The 25315-nt window shown below is 42.9% G+C and overlaps 1 protein-coding gene across 5 annotated transcripts; it reads right to left on the bottom strand.

Moving 5' to 3' along the window:
- Positions 1–861: 861 nt before the first annotated feature.
- Positions 862–25221, bottom strand: add2 (adducin 2 (beta)). 5 transcript variants are annotated; one of them, XM_080893853.1, is made up of 16 exons: positions 24962–25221; positions 22660–22741; positions 15958–16147; positions 15294–15435; positions 13730–13881; positions 11401–11481; positions 10098–10247; positions 9842–9985; positions 9520–9618; positions 8508–8684; positions 7964–8212; positions 5364–5480; positions 5167–5253; positions 4935–5061; positions 3444–3527; positions 862–1534 (listed from the first exon to the last, which is right to left on the bottom strand). In XM_080893853.1, exons 3-16 carry the CDS (start codon positions 16102–16104, stop codon positions 1281–1283), a joined length of 2010 nt encoding a protein of 669 aa, XP_080749979.1. In that variant the 5' UTR covers positions 16105–16147; positions 22660–22741; positions 24962–25221; the 3' UTR covers positions 862–1280. The 5 variants fall into 5 exon arrangements, with proteins under 5 accessions (XP_080749979.1, XP_080749977.1, XP_080749978.1 ...); XM_080893851.1 differs by lacking the exon at positions 22660–22741; XM_080893852.1 differs by lacking the exons at positions 22660–22741; positions 24962–25221 and adding an exon at positions 20447–20577.
- Positions 25222–25315: the final 94 nt, after the last annotated feature.

Below are 25315 nucleotides of genomic sequence, written 5' to 3'. Positions count from 1 at the left end.
CTGCTGTGGCGACCTCCAAAGGTAGCAGCTGAAAGAAGCAGCAGCAGCATTTAAACAGATCGTGTGCATTAGCTTTTAAATTAATAGCAGTGGCTGTCTTAGGTATTTGGCTGACTTTGAATTCAGTTCCATCATCCAGCATGTAAATGCTTTTGCAATCATACTTTTGAGGTATCCTTACCTCAAGGTTGTATGGGAAGGAGGAAGAAAATTTAAGCAGAGAAAGAAACAGAGACAAAAAAAATGTGATTTTAAGTCAAACTCAACCTTTAATGACTGATACATGGTAACCTTGCAACACTCACTTATACATTCTAATATAAAATAAATTAAGACCATGAGCAAACATCACACGTCAGCGTCAGCTACTAGTTCAAACAGAAAGTCGTTACTGTTCAGAGGTATTCTGCACATTTAAAAAGAAAACGACAAAAAGTGGAATGTTTAGTACCTTCTGTTTACTGGCTTACAGACTGCACCGACAAGCAACAAATTGTTTATGCGTCATCCCTTTGGCTTCGATCAAAGCGTTCACAGCAGCTCGTCGCGAGACCTCGCGTGCTCGCCCAGCTTCGTCTTCCCATTCTTGTCCCTGCTGTTTTAACACCAAACCAGCGTTCAGCAGAGCGCGATCAGTAGCTATCAGCATATTTCTACATTGTACTGCACCTGTGCTCACATAGTATACCTGCAACATCTATCTGATACTTAGAACCAAATGATGACTAGAAGATGCCTATGATAATGAACAAACGCAAACGTGCTAGGATGTCAATCTATGTGTCATTGTGCCTATACATGGAGGAGGAGTGCATAACTCATTGGGGCGTTTGTGTCTTGCAAAATTGTGGATTTATTAAAAAAAAAAAAGTCTGATCACAGTAGTAACCTCAGTTTTAGAAATGAAAATGTGAATGCCTGTACAGTGGAGTGGAGTGATGGAGCAATAGCGCAGCGAGGCTAAAAAATAAGACGTGGGTAATACAGAAACTGCGTGTGACGAGAAGTGCGTCAAAGTATCCCACCTGGGTCAAATATTATGTGAAAATAATCACCAGTGTTTTGTTTTTTAACTTCCTTAAGATGAGTCACCACATATATCATATGTGAGTGGTACAGTAAAGTATGTGTCGTTTGAGTACACCATATCTGTGAACGACATCCTAAATGGCTCTTTAAATACATCTGATGTGGTCGACTCCACCTGCTACTCCGTCATACACTAGGAAATATTTCACTGTAGTATTTCACCGAGGTTCTGCCACACGACTCCGAACGTCTCAGGTCTCTGCCTTCTCTTTCTGCTTCTTGCTCTTTTTGAGGAACGACGGAGGCTTGAACTTCTTTTTCTTCTTGGACGGAGACTTTGAGGGTGAGCCCTCCGGGGTGCCGCCCTGCGGTTTGGCGGGCGGGGCGGCGGGCGTGGAGGTGTCGTTGGTTGAAAGGGCCTTCATCCCTTTCTCTAATTCCTCTGTCGTCTGCTTCTCCTCCTCGCCTCCGTTCTGAATGGCCGGAGAGTCAGTCTTTGTCTCCTCTGCTCCGAGTATCGGTGAAAAACAAACAAACACAAAAGTAAATATATTCAGCAGCCAGATAAAAACCTTAAAGCTGGGTGGAGCTGCAAAGCGACATGCTGCTGCAGATGAACATGCTTGCTTAATGAGAAGTGGGTGCTCTGTACTTACTAGCGAGACAAGACCAAAGCACCAGAGGTGAGCGAGTGTAGAGTGACACAGAAAAGGACAGACAGACACAGAAGGAGACAGCACAGCAGACACAACAGGTACACAAACAAATGGATGTCACTACAAAGGGCTGAAATGTGACAAATGTGGATCAAACTAGGAGTGAGTCAGACATTTTGACTTAATTAACAACACAGCTGAGTGCACCGTTATTACTGTTTTAATTACTGTAGCAAAATATACCTGAACCAGTTTGCTAAAGTGAAGTCAAAATGTCTTTTATGACAGAGAACTGTGACACACAGCGACAACAGCCTGTGTTACTCCTACAGACCTACACAGTGATCAATCCACAGAACGCACTGTGAACAATGTTTGTAGTCGACAACACATGACAAAACGTAAAAGAATCACAAACATGCTTCTTTTTGTTACACACAGTAAAACCTTGAAATTAATATATTTCAATTGGAAGAATGTTTCCAAATGAAACACATTACTGTCCCTCAGGGAAGGAGTGGGCACCTCTTGTAGTTTTGTGGGGGTGGTGTGGGGCTGGGCCATCTTGTGCCACTTTGAGTGACCCAAGTTTTGCCAGCAAATGTCCTTCCTGGGCTTTGGGTCTGAACAGGAACCCCTACAGTTGTGGAGACCTTCCTGCATTTGGCCACTTGGGGTTTCAGAGCTCATCTAGGTTCTCATCACCACTCTGTGTTCTGACTTTTAAACTGGTGATTCGTGTGACTTTGATGGGAGTGAAAGTATCTTCACGTCATAAATCACCTCACTGCCTGTTAATGTTGATGTTTTTCTCATCCTTACTAATGCTGCATACATATTAGCTTTAAATGAAAGTGTAACAGACTACTTACTAAAAAAAGGGGATTAGGGAAGGTCACACGCACACGTTCACAAATACATGTGTGAGTTTTGTTCTGTTTTTTTGTCACTGAGGTAAGTTTATTAGCTAATTTCTATTTTTCTGTCATACATATATCATTTCACTGGATGACGCTCATATTAAAGATGGCCAAGGGTTAAGATAATGAGGTTGTACTGGTTCTCAGCCAGTTATCCTCTAAACCCTCAGTGTCAGATTTCCTACTCTTGACTCTGTATGATGTAACTAAGAGCTAATATTCCTAATATGGTCATCTCAGGAACACAGCCTCACCCACCTGCTGTTTAATCTTTCTATTTGATTAGTATAAAGATTTTAAAACAGCTAAAATAGTTATTTATACAGAGAATGTACTGAGGAGGTGCACGGCCCATTTACAAGATAAAAAAGTTTATTTTGAACCGTGCAAATGGATACACAAAGCTATCTTAGTAAAGTCTTAATGAAAAATGCTGAGTTGGAACCGAGCAGAGCGCAATGGGTTGACTTTTTGATAAAGTGCCATCTGCTGGTGAACATGCAGGAACTTTATGGAACTTTCTTTTTTGGGATTAGCCCACTGACTGTCACTCTCAATATCATCTTTATAGAAAAATAAAAGACAACAATCAACAGGCAGACTTTGTGTGAATGCAGATCTGACTCAGATCTACCAAATGTGTGCTTAAAGCGCACACAGTTAGTGTCTGCTGCATACGAGGAGAGGAGGAGTAGCACGGCTGTCAGTGAGTATCTGAAGCATGAGAGGACAGAAGCAGCACATCATCAGTCACACATGTAAGATCTGGAGCAAAGCTGTGAGTCAGAGAGTATGTGAGGCGAGCCAGGCAGGCAGGCAGCACTCTGCCGAGCCTCACCTGAGAGAGGAGGGTGGCTGGGAGGAGCGCCCTTTGTGGGGGACGTAGTGGGGGAAGACTCCTTATCATTTGCCACCTCCTCCTCTACTTACACAGCACGCACATAAACAAGAATAACACAAGCAGTGAGGGACAGTGAGGGGACAGCTGTGCAGAAGGTTAGTTTTTTTTTAAAGGCAAAGAGTAGTGAACACAGTTTAGACCACAGTCACAAGTGAGTTTGCTTAAAGCTGCTGTGTGCAGCATGTCGGGAGTTGCGTCAGGGATCCGGCATAAAAATCAGCCAAATGTGGAGCTGCCTGCTGTGGCGAGCCCATTGTGAATGAGGGAGCAGCCGACAGATGCTTTTAAAAAGCACCTGCAACAATTTATTTGAATTTTTAAATGTTACACACAGCATCTATGAGAAGGTTAGAATAACGTGTGAAAGTGAGCAGTAGCATAATTAGCCATTTTTGTTACACCATGTTCCCAAACATATGCAGACATTTTTTATGGCAATAGCAGTAAATGGTGCTGGGTCAGTTTAGGAAACTAAAATAATAGAAAAATGATCTTTATTAAAAGAATAACATGAAATGTATTTTACTCCTCTGTTTCTGCTAGCTTTGGTTTTTAGCTCATCTAATATTTTGCATAGGAAACATTTTTAATTTTCCTAACCAAATTCCAGCCTCTACTTTTATATGAACAGTGATGTATAATAAATAATAATGATAACAATAATAATAATAATAATAATAATGTATACTTTATTGATCCCCGTAGGGAAATTCCTCTCTGCATTTAACCCATTCACTCAGTGAAGCAGTGGGCTGCCATTGGGCAGTTGTTCCAAGTATAAATGTGAGTTTAGTTCAAAACCAAGCTAACATGCTAAACAGGTAGCTGATAGGCCGAGAACCAGCCTGTTAAGTTAGTTAACTAGCTCAAGCTAACTCTCTTCAAAAAATGGATCGTCACAAGCTACCGAGCACCCGACCTCACTTACGCTCTGGTGGTGGACCGACAGCAATTCTATGCAGATACGTTGCGACACATGCTAGCCTTCCCCAAATAGTTGTTGCACTACAATGAAGACAATATTTGACGACCACCCCTCTACTCTTAATTTTTCTGTTTTGATACCTCGGTAGATATCAATAAAGATGTGGTTTGATGGACATTAGAATAGTTTTTGGGTTTTTCCAAGGGTAGCTGCATAAGCAGAGACCACCCTCATTAACTTCTGATGGAAACCAAGTCATTTAGAGCAGGTCTGAAATATGACAAAAACACTCAGTTCAGAAAAGATATTTGACTGTTACTTATCGTTAACACTTGTGGTTAACATGGAATAAGATATTCAGCTATCACTTATAGTATGTCTGCATACTTTTGGCTCTCTGGTCTGTCACGATATTTAACTGTAATATTACTTAAGTATACACTTATTTGACAATCAGTGTTAGCTTATTAGACATGCTGTGTGTTAGAAGCTAAGCAGAGTACCATTGGTTCCTCCATCCTGCTTCCTCTGCACCTCCTTGCGGTACTCCTCCAGCTCCTGGTCCGTCAGCTCATTAAAGGGGTTTGGAGGTTCTGGCTCTGGTGGGACTTTAGGTGGACTGACAGGGGACTAATAGAGAAGCAGAAGCACAAAATTACAGCTTTTACCTCAGAAGATTAACCTGTAAGAAATAAAAGTGAGTTGTAATGGAGAGAGAGAGAGACTGCAAACTACCGGAGGACTATCTTCTGTTATAACACTGGCGAGGACTTGCGACTGCGGTCCGGCTGTTTTCATGTCCTGACGATTCTGCTGTCGTATCTGAGGACAGAAAAGCCGTTCTGTAAACTGTTTTTGTTTCACGTGACAGTACACCGAAGGGAATATGGACACTGGGGAAACAGAACAAGCCAAAAGCAAAGAAGCGTTACCTTATTTCGGGTCTCGATCACCTCTTGGGGATTGGTGAACAGAGGCACAAACTGGTTTGGGTTCTCTATCTTGATGGCTGTGCTGCCAGCTTGTGTCACCTCTTCTGTCTTCAACCACTAAGGCGAAGAAAACCAACAACACAACATCATCTAATTCAGTATTCACCTGTTGTTCACATCTTGTTATTATTGTGGGGTTTTTTTTTCGTTTTTTTTTCTTTTTTCTGAGGCATTTTAAACCATTTTTGAAATTCTTGAAATATTTATACCCAATCTGTGACACAGTGTGTATTTTGCCACCAGAGGGCAGACTCTGCACTGTCACCGTCATAAATGAGTTGGTGGGTTTCCCCCTGCAATGCAGAGAGCAAGGATGGCGGGAGGTGCTGAGGAGGAGAGAAAACACAGATGCACAGCCAAGCTCCTCCCTCTGATGTAAGACAGCCGCTCTCCTATTGTTTTTATCTTTAAGGGACTCGTCATTTGCAGCTCTGCTTAATCCTTCCCTTGAGGTATCTGGAAACACAAACAGCGGCTCCACTGTCTACATCCGCCTCCATATGAATCACAGGAAAATGCTCAGCTTGCCTAGTGTAATGCAAATAAGATGTATAGCAGAAAAGATGGGGAGTTGCGTTATTCTGTTCCTGTGTCCACCTCTGCTTTGAACCATCTCACATGCTCTGCCCTCTAACAGGCTTTACTGTTGCTTAAAGGGAATCACTGAGCATTACAGCAGGGTAAGGCTGCTAGCCTCTGATTGGATAAGTAAATAGATCTGTGTCACTGTGCTGAGGTGAAGCCTCGAAGGGATGCCCAAGACTTACTGTGGGGCAAAAAAGTATTTAGTCAGCCACCGATTGTGCCCCCACCTAAAATGATGACAGAGGTCAGTAATTTGCACCAGAGGTACACTTCAACTGTGAGAGACAGAATGTGAAAAAAAAATCCATGAATTCACATGGTAGGATTTGTAAAGAATTTATTCGTAAATTAGGGTGGAAAATAAGTATTTGGTCACCTCAAACAAGGAAAATCTCTGGCTCTCACAGACCTGTAACGTCTTCTGTAAGAAGCTTTTCTGTCCCCCACTCGTTACCTGTATGAATGGCACCTGTTTGAACTCATCATCTGTATAAAAGACACCTGTCCACAGCCTCAAACAGTCAGACTCCAAACTCCGCCATGGCCAAGACCAAAGAGCTTTCGAAGGACACCAGGAAAAGTATTGTAGACCTGCACCAGACTGGGAAGAGTGAATCTACAATAGGCAAGCAGCTTGGTGTGAAAAAATCAACTGTGGGAGCAATCATCAGAAAATGGAAGACATACAAGACCACTGATAATCTCCCTCGATCTGGGGCTCCACGCAAGATCTCATCCCGTGGGGTCAAAATGATCATGAGAACGGTGAGCAAAGATCCCAGAACCACACGGGGGGACCTGGTGAATGACCTGCAGAGAGCTGGGACCAAAGTAACAAAGGTCACCATCAGTAACACACTACAACGGCAGGGAATCAAATCCCGCAGTGCCAGACGTGTTCCGCTGCTGAAGCCAGTGCATGTCCAGGCCCGTCTGAAGTTTGCCAGAGAGCACATGGATGATACAGCAGAGGATTGGGAGAATGTCATGTGGTCAGATGAAACCAAAGTAGAACTTTTTGGTATAAACTCAACTCGTCGTGTTTGGAGGAAGAAGAATACTGAGTTGCATCCCAAGAACACCATACCTACTGTGAAGCATGGGGGTGGAAACATCATGCTATGGGGCTGTTTTTCTGCCAAGGGGACAGGACGACTGATCCGTGTTAAGGACAGAATGAATGGGGCCATGTATCGTGAGATTTTGAGCCAAAACCTCCTTCCATCAGTGAGAACTTTGAAGATGAAACGAGGCTGGGTCTTCTAACATGACAATGATCCAAAACACACCGCCCGGGCAACAAAGGAGTGGCTCCGTAAGAAGCATTTGAAAGTCCTGGAGTGGCCTAGCCAGTCTCCAGACCTCAACCCCATAGAAAATCTGTGGCGGGAGTTGAAAGTCCGTGTTGCTCGGCGACAGCCCCAAAACATCACTGCTCTCGAGAAAATCTGCATGGAGGAATGGGCCAAAATACCAGCTACTGTGTGTGCAAACCTGGTAAAGACCTATAGTAAACGTTTGACCTCTGTTATTGCCAACAAAGGTTATGTTACAAAGTATTGAGTTGTATTTTTGTTATTGACCAAATACTTATTTTCCACCCTGATTTACGAATAAATTCTTTACAAATCCTACCATGTGGATTCATGGATTTTTTTTTCATATTCTGTCTCTCACAGTTGAAGTGTACCTCTGGTGCAAATTACTGACCTCTGTCATCATTTTAGGTGGGGGAACTTGCACAATCGGTGGCTGACTAAATACTTTTTTGCCCCACTGTATATCCAGTAAATATTATTTCTCATCTCTCTACATCCAGGGCTCCGAAATCAGTTTCTATCCTCCACAGTATTTCGATTGCACCGGCTGCAAGTTATAGGACATGTCGTATTGCACAGTTAGTAGGAAAGATGATTGTTTTAAAGACAATCGCAGTAACTTAAAACGAGCCTCACAGTGGTGCGCTGGTGTCCCGGGCTGGCTTGCTCCTGGCTGACTTTCTGGTACGTGTTGGGGGTGTTGAGCCATCGGGTCCTCTCCTGCTGCTGGCGCTGGGCAAAAGGATGCTGCCTCAGCGCTGGGTGGACGCCATCGTCATCAAACTGGTGGAAGGCCGTGACGGTCGCCGGTACCTCCACCTCCCTCCGTGTTCGCGTTCGCTCTAGAAGTACAGGGAAGCGGTAGGCATAGCCAGTGCGGTAGCCCTGAAAAAATAACATGAGGAAGAAGTTCAAAGGTGCAGAAGGGACTGAATAATAGTGGAAATGTCACATTTTAGTCTTCTAACTTTAAGAAACTTGGGCATATCCTTGCATACACGCACGTAGATCGTTCATATATTTTTTTTCTGCTCTGTACAAGTCAGACAGTCTAATATACAGTAAAACCCACAAAACATGCGTGCAGAATTTTACATGTACAGCTAATTCTGATGTTCAATAAAAAATATCAGTGAGCTGATTGTGAAACACGTGTTTGTTCAGGGTGATTCTTGTTTACCAGGTTATCCAGAGTTCTCATGAGGGCTTCAAACTCATGCTCCCCAACGCGGCTCTTATGCAGAGGTCCGAAGGTGGAGCCAGCCCAGCCGACCGTGCCGGCTGGAGTGGGTTTGTGGATGGTACGATCCAGCATAATCAGGTTCTGTTCTCCGCCAGCACAACACAACGCCGACACCTGACAATAAAAAGTCGAAGACAAAAGTGCAATTTCTATGTTTCTAGCATAGGTCTGCTCTGCACACATGCACACACATCCCAGCAACTTCAGTGGTTGAAAAGGAAGCAAATTCAAAGTTCCAGGAACTGCAGTTCCTGCAGCGGCCACTTGAGGCTAAAAGCATCTCAATAACTCCCAAACTGCACGGCTGCTTGCTTTGATTGACTGTCTTAAAAAGCTTTTTTTCACCCAGGAAAATAAACTGTGGTATTTGTGCCACTGCTGAAATGCTGCAGGGACTTAAACCATGCATTATGCTCTGTAGCTGTGCTGGTGATCGAAGCATGCACTTCAGGAGTCCCTGTTGGCTCTTTGACGGCTGGGTGCTATGACAACTGCCTGCACAGCCAACAGAAATAGACATCCAGTAGGCAATGGAGGCAAAAGCAGAGGCAAAATCAGGACCATAGGTAGCGCTTGTTGTAGGTAAATGTAAGTTAAGTTTGTTTTGTGTTCCTCACAATAACTCCACAGATATATTAAGGGTGGCTACACCCTGAATTTTATATATGATCTATGATTTAGATTTAATCAAGCTCAGCAGTGTTTTACAAAAACCCTGACTGAACACCTTACAGTCACATATCTGCTTCCCTTCAGGCTTCACTGCTGCTCCTGTAGGATTACTGCAGAATTGCTTTGGCACATGCTAACATACCTGTAGTGTTTTATACTGCAGTGCAGAGCTACTGGCTGAAATACATGATACTTCATTTTCCCACTCACATAGCCACACACTCCATCTCCAGTGCGTCAGCTGTTTGTCAGTACTGTGTGCTTGTGTGTGTGTTACCTGGATCTGGCAGGCAGCCTGGATGTGGTAGATGGTGTAGAAGGCCTCCTCCACAGACTCCCCCAGAGCCACTATGCCATGATTCCTCAGCACCAGAACCTGAAAGGTATCATAAAATAGAAATATTACCACAAGAATGAAATCATCTCAGCTGGGAGACAGGCTGCAGCTCCAGTAATTAATCCAGCGCACGACCACATCACCCTACGTCTTCTCTCCACTCACTCTGAAACCCATGTGGGAGGCACAAGGGCAGCAGCTGCTGAACTGAGCAAAGATATGTGGGTCTTACTGTCAGTGTTGACTCTTTTAGTCTGCTCACCTTACAGGTAGGTCCTAAGCTCTTCTGTAACTCCACTCGGTCCTCCTCCTCCTCCATAACTCCATTGTAGTCATAGTAGGCTACGTCCCCAACCAGCAGTGCCTCATGGGACAGTGGCAAAAGGCCAGACTTCATAGCTGAAACCTAGAGATAGACTCAAGTCACAATGTGCTAAAAAAAACTTCTTATTTTAGGGAATAAACAGAGTAAAATTCAGTTGTTTTGTGTCTGCATGTGTCCTCTAAAGCTGCCTCACTGCTGCTGTAGCCGGTGTGTGGAGATGAAACAGACAGCGAACATCTGGCCTGGCCGAGTAGATGGCAGAGTGCAGGCTGAACTTTTCAGTGTCCACTCCCAGGTTGGTGCTCCCCTTCTCCACCACTTCGCCCAGGATATTCACCTTTACCTGTAAAAGTGCACAGCGCCATCACAGGGTCACATTTAGCAGTAAGGCTTCCTGTTAAGATATTTCTATAACGTGGAATTCATATAGAGCAAAAATATAACACAAGTTGCATATGTAACAAATGTAGCTGTAGGGGAATGAATGATGTGCACTTTTTACTTTTATACCTTTGCTCATGAGTGATGGTTCTGTTCTTCAGTTAGTGTGTGTTGGTAGCAACTTCAATAAGTCAGAACTTAAATCAAGGCTGCGGTGATAACAATGATTAGTGGAGGAGGAGGAGGAAGAGTTATTTTCTTGTGCCTGTAGCAGCAAATGAGTCATGACTGAGCCACAGCTTCGTCTGCAGGCTCAGGCTGCTGAGGCAGAGGGCTCTCCACAGTTAGCCAACAGCCTTTTTTTTCACAAGGCACAACTTTTCGTGGCCAGACCCTAAAACTCACTTTCCCCTTCAAGCAAGTGATGCATAAATCGTTTTAACTTGTACTTATACTGTACTTATTTATATATCTGTTTATAATCTAATAATTGTATTTTAAAAATGTGAGATTTGGTCAGATGTCAGATCAAAAATGCTGACCGAATGGTTTAAGTGGCAGATGAGAACAACAGGAAAGAGCAGATAAAACAAAACAGGAAGTTGTTGTTTGTTCAGTTTCATTGAAAGCACTGGCTTCACATACAATGTAATTGTGCCTGTTTGTTTAACATGAAGACTCTTATATTAGTTCTGAGGGTAAAAATGATAATGAAGTTAAATGAGAGATTGCAGTGCTCTTATTTTACTCAGTTAGATTTCTGACTGTCGTAAAGGGCAGCCAACATGACATTTGTAGCACAACATCTTACATCTCCTAGATTTCTGGGATGCCCATATTATTATCACCATATTGTTCTATGGCATGTAAACATTGAGACATGAGATTTACTGGAAATCGACAGGCATTTTGACTTTGATGTATGCTTTTTCATTAATAATATTTCAGTCATTAATCTCAGTGTAATTTTAAAGACTAAATGATCAAGGAAATCAGTTGGACATCCACTGTAGCACTCATTAATTATATAACAAATGAAGTACAATCAAAAGTAGCATTGTATCAGTAACAATGGAGCCAGAAGAACCCAGTCACATGTGTTGCTGCTGACTCACCAAACTGGATCCAGTCACCTCACTATAGGCCAGTCCATCTGGAAGCACAAGGAAGTGTTCCTGTTCTTTACTCACACGCAGCTGTCAGTGAGAGAGAGCGAAAAAAAAACTTACACTACTGTCTTTTATACACAGACTGCATATAAAAGATGGCCATAACCTGCTTTCTTTCTAATGGCCACCAGGGGGTGACACCTGGTTGCAAAAACACTTTGGGCTTTAAAGGGAACCCCGGCTATTAAGACATGTTTGCACTAAAATATGTACAATAACATATGTGGTATTAAAATACGCCAAATGTTTTCCTTTTAAGCACATTTTATATAAAACCGATTTACCAGTAGGCTGCCATAGTTATTTACTTCTCAATGCACTCTGGGTAGTGACGTGACACGGTTGCACCGCATCGAGTTCACAGTTAGCAGCGCACTGGAAATGGTTTCTGTTCAACCTTTCCAGGTTGAACCAGAGCAATCCGAGAGAGAGAATGAGAATAGTTAACCAGCACTTAGTTTAGATGAAGATGAAAATAATCCGTCGCACGAGGACGCGAGAGTGAGGGAAAACTACTGGTGTCTATGCGGCTACTGCTTGCCAATGTGCCAAATTATGTATCCCCAACAGAATTTGTTTCCCCTGCTTTGGGACCTTGGTACAACAACGGATGGGATTATTTAAATAAACCAATGACATTTTGACTGATCATTATTTGTATCCTTCTGTAACTGTACAGAACTGTACTGAGCTAAAACCTCCAAAATTTCAGGAGCAATAAGTCTTTGGACAGGGGGAACAAACTGTGGTAGAATCAGCCTGATATTATTTGTATCCCACTGTAACTTTACTGTATAAAGAGCTAACATCTCCAAAATGTCAGGAGTAGTTAGTAATTATAAGAAGTGTTTATGAACTAAAAATCACGAACGTGGGATACTGTTAGTCCATGATTTTGAAAGCCCAGTGTATGCTCCCAACGCAGGGGAAACAAATTCTGTCGGGGATACCTAGTTTGGCACGACGGCTTCAAAGGTTTGGTGCACTGGTGTTGCATGGAGAATCTGTAAAAATAATGATATCGTAATTTCACTTTATAATGAAAATTTGAATTCTATTAATGTTTTCATCATGCGGTTATGCGATACCATGGATAGCTGCTGCCATAAAACTGAGCTCTTTACAACAAACGCTCTCAGTCGCCGCTGCCATTGGCAAGCAGTAGCCGCATAGACACCAGTAGTTTTCCCTCACTCTCGCGTCCTCGTGTGACGGATTGTTTTCATCTTCATCTAAACTAAGTGCTGGTTGACTATTTTCATTCTTTCTCTCGGTTTGCTCTGGTTCAAACTGGAAAGGTTGAACAGAAGCCATTTCCAGTGCGCTGCTAACTGTGAACTTGATGCGGTGCAACTGTGTGACATCACTACCCAGAGTGCATTGAGAAGTAAATAACAATGGCGGCCTACTGGTAAATCGGTTTTATATAAAATGTGCTTAAAAGGAAAACATTTGGCGTATTTTAATACCACATATATGTTATTGAAAGCACAGTACATATTTTAGCGCAAACATGTGTTAATAGCCGGGGTTCCCTTTAAAGAAAATAGCCCTCAGCTCCTTTGTTCTCTGACCTCAGTAAAAACTTTACTTCTGAGGTTGTGGTTTGAACCGTTAGCTTCTTTTAGAATACAACTTTATTGTAATGATTTTAATTAACTTTATTTTGTCTGCAGTACAATAAGGTGACTTAAGGGTAAGCTTTACGATTTGTCCCTCAGATTCTCACCCCGGTCCACCAATCTTTCATCAGGTCCACTAAGATGACGATAACAAAAGTACTCAGGTGTAGGTTTCATTAACAAGATTCATTAAAAAGTAGGTGGCCATCTTTTGAATACAGTCTATGATTTTATTGACACATCAAAAATCAAGAAAATGCAGCACAGAAAGACAGATTTATATCATCTCACTCACACATATAGCAGGTAAATTCCAGTTCCCTTGATCCTCTTTCTACTCCGTGTGTTTATCCTGCAAGTTCATATGGCCCATCTCCTTCATTTTACTTGCACTTAATCACACAGATAATATCCTCTACAGATAATTGCTTTTCCTTTATTCATATCTGAAACTAAGTCATACCATGGATTAATACTGCTGTCAAATCACTCAGCGACTTATGAGAAGCACATCTACAACCTAATCTCTTAATCAGCCTGTTCAACTTACCGGAAGGCAGTGTATAAGTATGTTTCACATGCTTCCATTAATGCTTCTTAAAAGAAATAAGGCTAAAGTGAGGAATGTAATGTGAGAAGGCAGCAGAACTGACTGTGAGACAGGTGCGGCCGATCTGGGCCCAGCCAAAGAGGTCGAACAGGCGATGTGTGCTGGCCAGCTTGCAGCGCATCAACCTCTCCCCCTTCACCATGCTGCCAGGCTCCCAGCCATGCAGGTCATTGATGGGTGTCACCATCATCATGTCTGTGCGAGTGGGAGGAAGAGAGAAAGCAGACAGAGACAGAAAAGAGGAAGTAAAGCTCATGGTCTGCACACAAAAGACTAAGCGTTTCAATAAAACATCATCACCACATAGGTAGATAACATCTCATTTAGCTCTTTTCCTTAAAGTCAACTTATCGTGGATGCTCATATTAAACCAACCTGGGAGAAATACGCTCGTTCTTTCTAGTTCCTGTCAGTACTCGCACTGCAGCATTTTGGATCAACTAAACACTTTCCAGGGAGCTTGTAGGACAAACTGATTAGTAATGAATTACAAAAGACAAGCCTAGAACAATAAATAGCACACTTAACTATTCAATAGCATACTTAGCTTATAGTGCTAGCACTTGCTACTAGCAAATAAAAGTAGCTCAATGGAAAAGAACAATAGTCTAAATCAGTCGTCCCCAACCCCTGGGCCTCGGACCGGTACCGGTCCGTGAGTCATTTGGTACCAGGCCGTGAGAGTTGAGGCTCAGGTGTGAAATGAATGGTTTTCAGGGTTTTTATCAGTTTTCAGCGTTACTTTGTTATCGTTTTTATCGTTAACTCGGTTTTCCTGGGTCTTTTCACGTGTGTTATGAATAAATCTTCTTTTTTTCGGTACCGGTACTAGTTTTATTTTGTTGTATTTATCCGCGACACCTTAAGGGCCGGTCCGTGGCGCCAAAAAGGTTGGGGACCGTTGGTCTAAATGTAACAGTAACCTTACACCTTTGACTCTGGAAAAGTTCTTCATGAAGTATGACTAGTAAAAAGAAACTCCTGCAGTCTCATTAAAATGTTAGCAGCAAACAGATCATGGATCTGCCTTCTTTTACCAGCAAATTTACAATTCACGGGCAAAATCAGTACTGTAACTCTCAAGATCCTCCTGAGAAAGGCAACCGCCATCAAGAACGTAGCCGCCTTATAGGATGTTCATCAGTGACCTGACCTGCTTCCCACAAGACGTTCTATTTCCACCTCGTTCCCAGATCAGTGAACATGATGTGAAAGAAATGTGATTCAGCAGACCAGGCCACCTTCTTCCACTGTTCTCTTCTAATGTTCACCTTCCCACATCAGATGCTTTTAAGCCTGGACATGGGAAGGTATGAGCAGGGATTACTCTGTTGACACCTTTCTATCATAGCTACCATTAAGGTTTTCACTCTCCACATGCATCACTGAACCTTGGCCACTGCAGGAGTCTTTCCTTGCCCTTCCTTGGACTCCTTTTGGTAGGTACTATTCACTGTATACGCTACAAGAACAGCCTAACCACTCAGGCCTTACTGTAACGAGACAATCCATATCAGACACTTCACACGGAAAAGTTTTAATGTTGTCTGTTTATGTACATAAAGCTAGGATGAATAAATATTTACTAAAAGATGTGGAACACATACTTGAGGGGGAGACGGGCAGGGAAGCCGGAGAGCCATGTGAGGCCATGAAATCAGCCAGCTGCCTCAGTGCCCATAGATTGGATGAGCTGCCACCCTTCTTCATCTGTTCCTGGATCAGCACATCCAGCTCCTCTCTAAATGACTGCAGAAACACAGATAATAAATGACTATATTATCAAAGACATATACACAGATCATGCCTTAAAAATCTTTTCAGCTTCATAAAAATGTTTATTTAAACTTCCTTTTGTACAGAGTTTGAACATTTGAATACTGGATTGACTCCTTTTCCCCCACAAGCTAAAACTCACTGCAAGTGTTTGAAAAAGCGTCTAACTGCAACAATTTCACAGGAGCTTTAAGCACAATCACAACTTTATAAACACTTGTCCGTTACATGGGTGAGGGTGAGTGAAAATATTTAATGAGTCACCCTCATTGCATCCGTCCTTGTAATTCATAGTCACTCTCACTCCATATGCAGAAGCACACACAATCACTCAGCATGGAGGTCCAGCACTGGCTGTAACCCGAGCTGTCACATGGCATTTGAGACCAGATTTATTCATCTATGAGGAGATAATCACATCCAGAGAGGAGAGAGAGGGCAAGAGAGGCTGAGGGGAAAGAAAAAGAATAAATCAGACGTGAGCAGACGTCTTACTGGACTCTGAAGGAGGCTGGAGATGCGTTTCTTATGCTGTGGCCCGATGCTGGGGGTGGAGTGCTGGGGAGACTGGAGGCCCTCGGAGACTCCATCACTGGGACTGCGCTGCACCGGGGTGCCCTTTGGGGTGGGAGACTTGCTCATCTTTTACTATTTTGCAGTGGGCGTCTTACAACCAGGGGTGGATCTGCAAAGAAAAAAATGCAGTTAATTACAAAAACTGTAAATTGTAAATCGCAGTGGCCTTTTCAAGTGCTTACAAACCGTCAGGTAACACTGATCATTGAGATGTAAATGTTTCTGCTGATTTACAAACTGTGAATGTCACCAGCTCTAGTGCACCACATGTGGTCTGCAAAATAATCTGATGTAAATGATAGTCCTATTAAATTTTACTCGTATCGCATCAAATCACAACAACAGTCACATCAAGCTGCTTCATATTCTAAGGTAAAGACCCTAACAATTAAACGACCGCCTATGAGCGAGCACTTTGCACCAGTGGGAAGGAACCTCCAGCAGAAGCAGGCTGAGGGAGGGGCAGCTGCTGTGACCAGTTGGGTGTGACGACAGGATGACTGTATAGTAATGCTTCACATCTGTATACTGTGTACGGATGTGAAGCATTTATGGGGAATAAAAAAACTAGCATATCTTGAAGCCACAAACTGTGTTGTTGTTGTGATACATCAGTTAATTTGAGAAATCTCTGTATGTCTGTTCCCTCACCTACCAACTCTTCGCACCTGCTTATCCAGTTGTATTGCTGTGAACATATTACCCAGGTCTGTGGCAATACAGAAGGTAGACTCTCAGTTACCAGCAGAGAGCATCTGTTGTCAGAGGGGGGCAGTGTCTTGCTCCAATAGCAGAGAAATGCAAAGTTATAACATACTGGAACATTTAATTGATGCACAGCATCATCAACATGCAGCCAGGATTTGTGATGACTGCATGGCAGCATGTTTGCACTGACTGAAAACGTGTTTTTGTAGGCTCTCTAGAGTTTGAAAAGGTTCGGTTGATTAGTTCTCATATTTTGGTAAAAACTGTTTTCCCTGGTCCACTCTGTGTGGAGGAGACAAGCACACACACAGGTTTTACCAGCACAAGTTAGTGTGAAACCATCGCCCTAAATTGTGTCTGTTTTCAACACAATAACTTAGCGATTGTGGTCTCAGTTCATTAACTTCCTGTTTTATTTTGAAATGACTCACCTAAGCTAAGTCTACATGATTCCTTTCCTTTTTTCTCTCCCATTAGCTTATGACACACCCAGGATGTATACATCCTCCCTTCGATCTCTCACTGAATGTTTCAGCATTTTGTCACGCTTTCTGGCATGTTGGGATTTTGGGTTGTTTTTTTGGATCCTCCCTCTTGCCTCCATCTTTGTCAGTTGTTCTCTACCTGTGCTTGACCCAAGCATTGCACATTAAAAACTGACATAGCTGAGTCCACTGTTTGGCTCAGCAGTTACAGATTGTCTGCACATGATGTGTATATAGGAAGGCGGCCGGGCCGGATGGAGTGCTGGGCCGGGTGCTAAAAGACTGTGCTGCGGACCTGGCGGACGTCTTCACCTCTATATATAACACCTCGTTGTCCTGTTCACTGGTACCATCCTGTTTCAAAGCAGCAACCATCGTTCCCATCCCAAAACAGTCAAATGTCACATGTCTGAACGATTTCAGACCTGTGGCACTCACCCCCATTCCCGCCAAATGCCTGGAGAGACTGGTCATTAAACACATCAGAGCTGCTTTTCCACCATCCCTGGACTCGCACCAGTTTGCATACAGGGAGAACCGGTCAACCGAGGATGCGATCGCCACAGTGCTGCACACATTACTGAAGCACAGGAACACCTATGCACGGCTCCTCTTTGTAGACTACAGCTCGGCTTTTAATACCATCCGGCCATACAAACTCCGTCCCAAACTCCACCAACTGGGACTTAACTCCTCTCTGTGCAACTGGATTGTGGACTTCCTCACTAACCGTAGACAGAGTGTCAGAGTGGGTAAGAACACCTCTTCCACCCTTGTGGTCAACACCGGTGCCCCTCAGGGGTGTGTTCTGAGCCCTCTGCTATACACTCTCTTCACCCATGACTGTATTTCCTCCTGCGCGTCCAATCTCATTGTTAAGTTTGCAGATGACACTACAGTGCTCGGACTTATATCCAACAATGATGAGACAAACTATAGGACAGAGGTGCAACAACTAGAGTCATGGTGCCACGACAATAACTTGGTCTTAAACACCAAAAAGACCAAGGAGATCATTGTAGATTTCCGGAAGAGGGGCCATAACAACCATCTGCCTCTCTTCATTGGCAGTGAGGCGGTGGAGAGGGTGAGCAGTTTTAAATTCTTGGGGGTAACTGTGACCGAGGACCTGTCCTGGGGCAACCATATCACCTCAGTTGTACGGAAGGCCCAACAGCGCCTCTACTACCTGAGGAGACTGCGGAGCGCACACATTCCCAGATCTCTGATGTTGAACTTCTACAACTGTGCCATCAGCAGCGTTCTGACGTATGGATTTCTAGTGTGGTTCCCCAGCTGCACCAAGGCCGATCAGCAAGCACTCCAGCGGGTGGTGAAAGAAGCTGGCAGAATTATTGGAACAAGTCTGCCAGAGATCAGTAATATCTTCCCCACTCGCTGTCTGAGGAGGGTGCACAGTATCCTGCGGGACCAACATCACCCTGCGCGCCACCTTTTCCATCTGCTGCCCTCAGGGAGAAGGTACAGGTCTATACAGGCCAGAACATCCAGACTGGCCAACAGCCTGTATCCACAGGCTGTGAGGCTCCTGAACTCTCTGCCCCCCTCTCACGGACAATAACCATATCCAACTTCTTAATAGCAATGAACTGGTCTGCATTGGTGCATCATATCTTTATTCTCTTCCCCCTCCTGCCCCCCCCCCCCCTCTTTCTTAAATAGACAACTATCATATCTGATATCATATCTCACAGTACAATAATATTGAATGGGTTGCATTGTTGTATTTTGTCATGTTTCTCAGGTCTTTGTCTGAATTTCTACGAACATTATTGCTAAGGATTGTCTTATTGCATTGGAGTCACACTGGGTTAAATATGTACACTTGGGTTTTAAGGGGTATTTATTATTTTCTTCTTTTTTTTGGGTTGTATGGAAGCCCCAAACGCAATTTCATTGTTCTTGACAATGACAATAAATAAATAAATACTATAGTAGACCTTTGTAAATTGTAGCCACAAAAACAAAACAAAAAAACTGGTTTGCTCTCTTCTCTCACTCCAAAAGCATGCATGACTCTGCTTATTAGCAGAGAGCGACAAATATAGGATTTTTAAGACCAATACCAATATTTAATAATAATAACACTGGTTGATATTTTTATCGATGCTGATACCAATAGACCGTGTGTGGAGAGTATGGGGAAATCTGTGAGTCAGCCATATATCATCAACAGATGTTAGGGCTAAAATCTGTGAAAGGATCGCCTCCCCTGTGAATCTGCTGTAAATAATGACACAAGGTAGCACAACAGTTCATACAAAAAATATTTAAACTTAAAATCAGTGTTTGTTTTCTTTTCCTCTTTTTTTTTTTTTTTAAATTAAGTGTAATTAAGTGTGCAGTCTGGGAACGACCACTGAGCATCCAGACGTTCCATCCAGGCGTGGCCCGGTAGGTATGCTTGCAAAAGTCACATACACGTCCCCAGACATTCAAACTAAGCCCAGATGTATTCAGAGTTTGCGCTCTTAAGCCTATGTAAACCATTTTCAATTTAATTTTTAATGATATGTAGGGAAAAGGAGCATTTGACAACACAATATCCTGAATTTAGTTTAAAAACAATCAGAAGGCACATCATGGACAAGCCTTTCCTTACAGCAGGAGTGCTGCTCTGCTGTGGTGTTTTTTAAAAAAATTTTTAAATGGAAAACACGTTTCCACCTTTCACTTTCTGTTCACACCCAGCAGGAAGAACGGACAGTCCAATCAGGATGTGCAGATGTGATTTAAAAAGTAAAGTAGGAGAATAATAAACAGTTACAATACACTCCAAGAAGTATATGAAAATAAGTTTAATAACCTATTCTTAATATTCTACCCATATCATTCTAAAGCAGCAGCCATAATCCTTTTCAGCTTAAAAAGACACCCCTATCACAGCTTAGCCAAGGAAGTGTAAGTAAATATGCAAATGAGAGGAAAAACTTTTAAAGCTTAAGCACGCAGGAGCTCTGCTCACACCAGCCCAGAGAGACACTGAAGAGATCAAGCAAACGCGATCGAACATTAAAGTACAATTGTGTCTTCATTCAGCACGCTCATTTAAGTACAATTCAATTCAGCTCTAAATACCTCTGTGTTTTTCAGCATCCTGCTTCAGAGCAGATAAATAAACAACGAGCCGGCCTGCGCATTAAGCCTCGGCGTCCTTGCACGTTCAAATGGGAGCATTAAGATGAAAAACCTACCCTCGCATTAAGGATGCCGTATTCCTCGGGGCCCTGGACGGTGGAAATGCAGAGCTATAGAAAATGCAGCATTAGCAGTAAGCGCTCACATGCAGAACCACTAAGAGGAAGTTAGCATGCGATATGGCTCGGTAATTGGAGAAAGAGTAAAAGAGTTACCGTAAGGATCTTCAGAAAAGAGCTGGCCACTCCCTCACTCAAACACACTCTGCTGCAGGGAGCAGATAAGGTCGCGCACACACCACACCCTCCCTCCAATGCTACCACTCACTAACTGTCTTCATTACTTACTTACTCGATTAGGTGCATTACTGCAATGCCACTGTTTGTGTAACCTCAGCTGAGATGCACTCTCATCCTCTGAAGGTACGAGAGAAAGTGGCAGCAGACACATGTGCATTACTGCACCTCGCTGCAGTAGACGACTAAACCTTTAATGGAGTTTCTGAATAAACTGTGCACTTATCCCAACATCAGCTGTGCAAAAACATCAGCCAGTCCCTGAAGAATTAAGCCCCTCCCCCAAACACACACACAGACTGTGTTATATTATATGCAAGCTACACTGCTGCTTTAAATCTACATCTATTCACATAGATGGGTTTGTTTTAATGCTTTTGGCGCTCGTGTTTCACCAACAGCAGCAGCTCTCTCTTTTCTCTACCAGAGCATGGTGTGTGTGTTTCTCTGTCTCAGGGGGCAGAGGGGGCCCAGCTGCTGACAGGCACCAGACAGAAAGCTGCTCTCTCCAGGGAGGATCCTAATGACTAAAAGGGAGACATGGACTTCTGGCTGCTGGCCTTCCATCACTGCCTACACCCCCTATCATTAGTCTCCCTGTGATGGCTGAACATGCTGCATCATCACCTCACTTTTGTTTCACAAAAGCTCAAGACGACTTCCTGAGTTCTACAGCTGAATCAGTACTTTCGAACCAAACAGTGAAATCAGACAGGAAACGATCATTTTTAAGTGAATCTCGTTCTGCTTTTTTAAGGATTTTTTTCTTCAATGTTTATCCTTAAAATCAAACCCCGGAAACTAAACACGCATTTCTCTTTTAAAGACACGGACCTTGTAGTGCATGATTTTCCACATTTGAGGGTTAGATTTGCAGCAGACAAAGCTATCATCGAGTGGTTTTAAGTCATTGTGTCTGAGCATTCACATCCAGCAGCGCAGAGGCAGAGAGCACTGACTCAACATTTTGCATTGCTGGATCCATTTTCTTTGGCTTCCCTTCCATTTAGTTCATTTCATACCTTTTCAGCAAATCCAAACCAGCATTCCTTCAATAAATCATAACAGATTCTGGTGGTGAAACTGAATAATTGTGGTCAGTCACTGAGTTTTAATGTCCTCCATCACAATTTGCATTTACAGTGCTGTGAAAAAGTACTTGCCCTGTTGCTGATTTCTTAGGTTTTGCATATTTATCACATTTATATCTTTCAAATCATTAAAGCAATTTTGTAATTACATAAACACAAGCGAATGCAAAATCCACTTTTTAAATGATTTCATTTATTTAGGGATAAAAGCTATCCAAACCTAACTGTCTGTGTGAAAAAGCAATTGCCCCCTAACCCTAATAACTGGTTGTATCATTCTTGGAACTGTTATCAAGCGTTTGTGATAACTAATAATGAGTCTTTCACATCACTGTGGAGGAAGTCTTGCCCACTCTTCTTTGCAGGATTCTTGTAATTCAGCCACATTGGAGGATTTCCAAGCACGAGTGGCTGATTTAAGGTCATACCAACGCATAGCAATCTGATTTGAGTAGGCATAAAACGCCTTATGAATAATTTTAATTTAAAGAAACCATATATGACCATTTAACTTTTGTGCATTTAGCTCTTCATCATCTCTCCCTCTCCACCACTGACTTCTCTTTCACCACCTCATCCTCCACAACTCAAGCCTCATCTCCTAACCTGGAGTCAGGGCTCCAACACATAAAAATATGCATAAACATGTTTATTTTTTCCTAATATTGTTGCAGTTATTGTCAGCCGTGTGGACATGCAACTCTCCTGTCTCTGGACAACTGGCCACTAAGTTTTTAAATCCATCAACGTTAGTGCCACCTCAAAAGACGGTTTCATTAATGCTGGCTAACAGAAGCTAACAGCAGCAAAACAGCAGCACTTACTGACAGAAAAGTTGAGCATGTCCTCAACAAAAAGAAAAGCATGTCCTCAACAACTCACCTCAGTATCACTGCCATCAGACACAGCTGAGCTTCATCGACTCATCGATTTGTACTCCTGTCACAAGGTTTTACAGCCTCCTCTGTAGCAAATAGAGGTGGAGGCATATTGGCAGCTGAGGTAAACAGCGGACTACTACAGATGCACTTCAGATGAATTTGAGGTAACTCAGGGATAAAAGCCTGAGATAAAACAAAATGTTTAATTGACACCTGTCCATATTTTAGTCCTGATTTGCTGCTAAGTGTTAATATTATTGACGTATGTTAAAATATATTGTGCACATAATTTTTGTATACACAAACACACACAAAAAAATATTGGTAAAAAGACACCAGCTGTACTGGGTAAAAACAAATAAACAGAGTTTAGTTGACTCCAATTTGCTAACATGTAGCAGTGAGATTTTACACTTTAGATTGGACACATTAATATTAAACATTTGACACAAGAGTGTCTTGTAGAAATGCAGTGTGCAGTAAATAAAAGTGCATTTATGCAAGATTGATGTAGAGGTATAATAAGTTTTGCAAATTCTCTGTAGGACAGTTATGTCTCTGCAGCCTCTAATGGGAAATTTGGCTCCAACTTGACAAAACATCAACACAGAAAGCATTTCAGCACATGAGACCAGCAGCTGAAGACACACGCAAGAAATGGAGTGAACTACGTTAATTACAGTATTACTGAATCCTGCAGTTATTGAATATTCCTTGTGTGATAATGCACGGATGATAATGCATGAATTAAAGAATTCAGCATATGCTAATTGAGTCTAAGAATAAAAAGTATGGAGCTGGACATGAGCACAATATGCTCTTTAAGTTGTTTCAATTTAAATTCAAACAACAAAATTCCCACTTGCCAGTATCGTATAAAATAAACTCCAGTTTTGGTGATTAACAGTTTTTTTTGTTTTTTTCAATTACAACCACCACCAAACTGCTCTTTTAAATACATACTGTCAACAAATTATTGAATTAAACAGGATGAACACAAGTTACAGGCTGAAAAGGTGTCTGAAGTTCATTGCACCTACCCTTTTTACATAGCATATGCTAAGTAGCTATCCCTCTGCATCTGGAGTTCAAGAACAAATAACTACACAAAACACACAAAAAAACCAAACATTTTTAAATAAAAAATAATCATGCTTTTGAACATTTTTCTAACTTACATAGTGAATTACATCATCATAATTCCTCATCACAACTATTTCACATCTATTTCGTTCTATTTGTCCTGACCACTGCTTTATTAAAGAAAAGGAAAAACTATTTATCTTTCCAAATTCAAACAATCTTCACATACAGCTTACAATACAGTTAAATTTTAAGGTGCTTTGGTTCATTATAACCACAACAGTGTCTTATTCGATAGATGGATAAATGATAAACAAAATCCCCCCATAAATGCTATGATTTCTCTTGAACAGGGTACAGTGTGCAAACCATTGTTTTTACAGCTATTTCTTTTTTCAGTATCGCTGAAGTCTGACTACTGTGTTACCCCACAGTCACGGCCTGCCATTGTGCTGGGGGAGATTAAAAAAAGGGGGGGGGGGGAACCCAGATGTGTCACATGGCGGGGAGGGGGGAGATGCGTACAGGCCAATTGATCCAGAGCAGTGCATGCAGAACACAGGATTGTAAACGAGGATTAACGTACAAAACTGTTTTCCGAGTTTTTCCCTTCTTTAGCATCCTCCTTTCTTCCGCCAGTAAACCGCGTGCGCTCTGCATGGCTGCCTAGCAACATTCGCAAGCACTGCAGCATCAGCACCAGCAGCGCGGAGGTTCCGGTAATGGCCTCCTGCAAAAAGGCAGAGACCAGCGACGGTAGCACAACACTACACCACCCCCCTCAGTGAGCCAAACGAGCAAAGGCACATTTAAACCCAACTACAGTCCAAATAAAGGCCGCGCACAGCTAGCGAGCGAAATACAGCGCAGGGAAAGCAACGACAAGCAGACGCGGTGTGGCTAAAGTAGCAGAGAGGCGCTGCCATTACAGGCTCTGTTAACAGACAGCCTCACACCCACCGAGCCTGGCTGCGGAGATCATTTACAGGAGGGGAGAATGTGCGTGAAAGCTGCATGCGGCGTGGGCCTCTTAATTTCATTGTGCAAAAACAGAGTTGGACGCGCAACACCAGCAGCTTAAACATGAAGTAGTTCAGGCAGGCATCGTCAGAGAAATGCGCACACAACGCTCATGCACGCGTCAGGGAGGACCCCGCACTACACCCAGCCTTTTCTCCGTGGATAACTACACGTAAATATCAGCAGTGTAGGCTACTCACCTCAGCGCATCCTCGGGAGCGTGTCTGCTGAGTGGGTGCGGCACACCCACAGCCTGAAGACGTCCTCAGAGTGAAGGAGTTAATTGCAACAAATCTGTGTGCACTGGCTCCTTTGTCAGAGTGTTTCAGGGCCTCAGCTGATACCAAGTCAACCGACCCTGCTGTGTTGTTTTTTTTTCATCGCTCAGTGAGCCAGGACCAGCCCACTGCCACGCCTGTGCACAGTCTAGCACCCCAAACACTCCCAGTCAGTTCGCTACAGTGAGGATCCTGGCAGTGTGCTCGGTTATTGTGCTCGTAAAGCCTTTTGACGCACAGTCCTGGAGGATTTTATTATCGCTGTCTTTTTGTTTA

This window comes from Rhamphochromis sp. 'chilingali' (genome assembly GCF_963969265.1).
Source record: "Rhamphochromis sp. 'chilingali' genome assembly, chromosome: 10".
NCBI classification, from domain to species: Eukaryota; Metazoa; Chordata; class Actinopteri; order Cichliformes; family Cichlidae; genus Rhamphochromis; species Rhamphochromis sp. 'chilingali'.
The sequence above is the reverse complement of the archived record's forward strand: the minus strand, read 5'-3'. Positions and strand labels throughout refer to the sequence as shown.

Excerpts from the sequence above, each read along its gene's own strand:
- add2 (XM_080893853.1), bottom strand. The coding sequence starts at position 16,104 with ATGAGCAAGTCTCCCACCCCAAAGGGCACCCCGGTGCAGCGCAGTCCC. Across the intron at positions 15,436-15,957 it reads CCAGCCTCCTTCAGAGTCCA|TCATTTAGAGAGGAGCTGGA; the intron begins GTAAGACGTCTG and ends GTGTTTCTGCAG. Across the intron at positions 5,254-5,363 it reads TGATCGAGACCCGAAATAAG|ATACGACAGCAGAATCGTCA; the intron begins GTAACGCTTCTT and ends TTCTGTCCTCAG.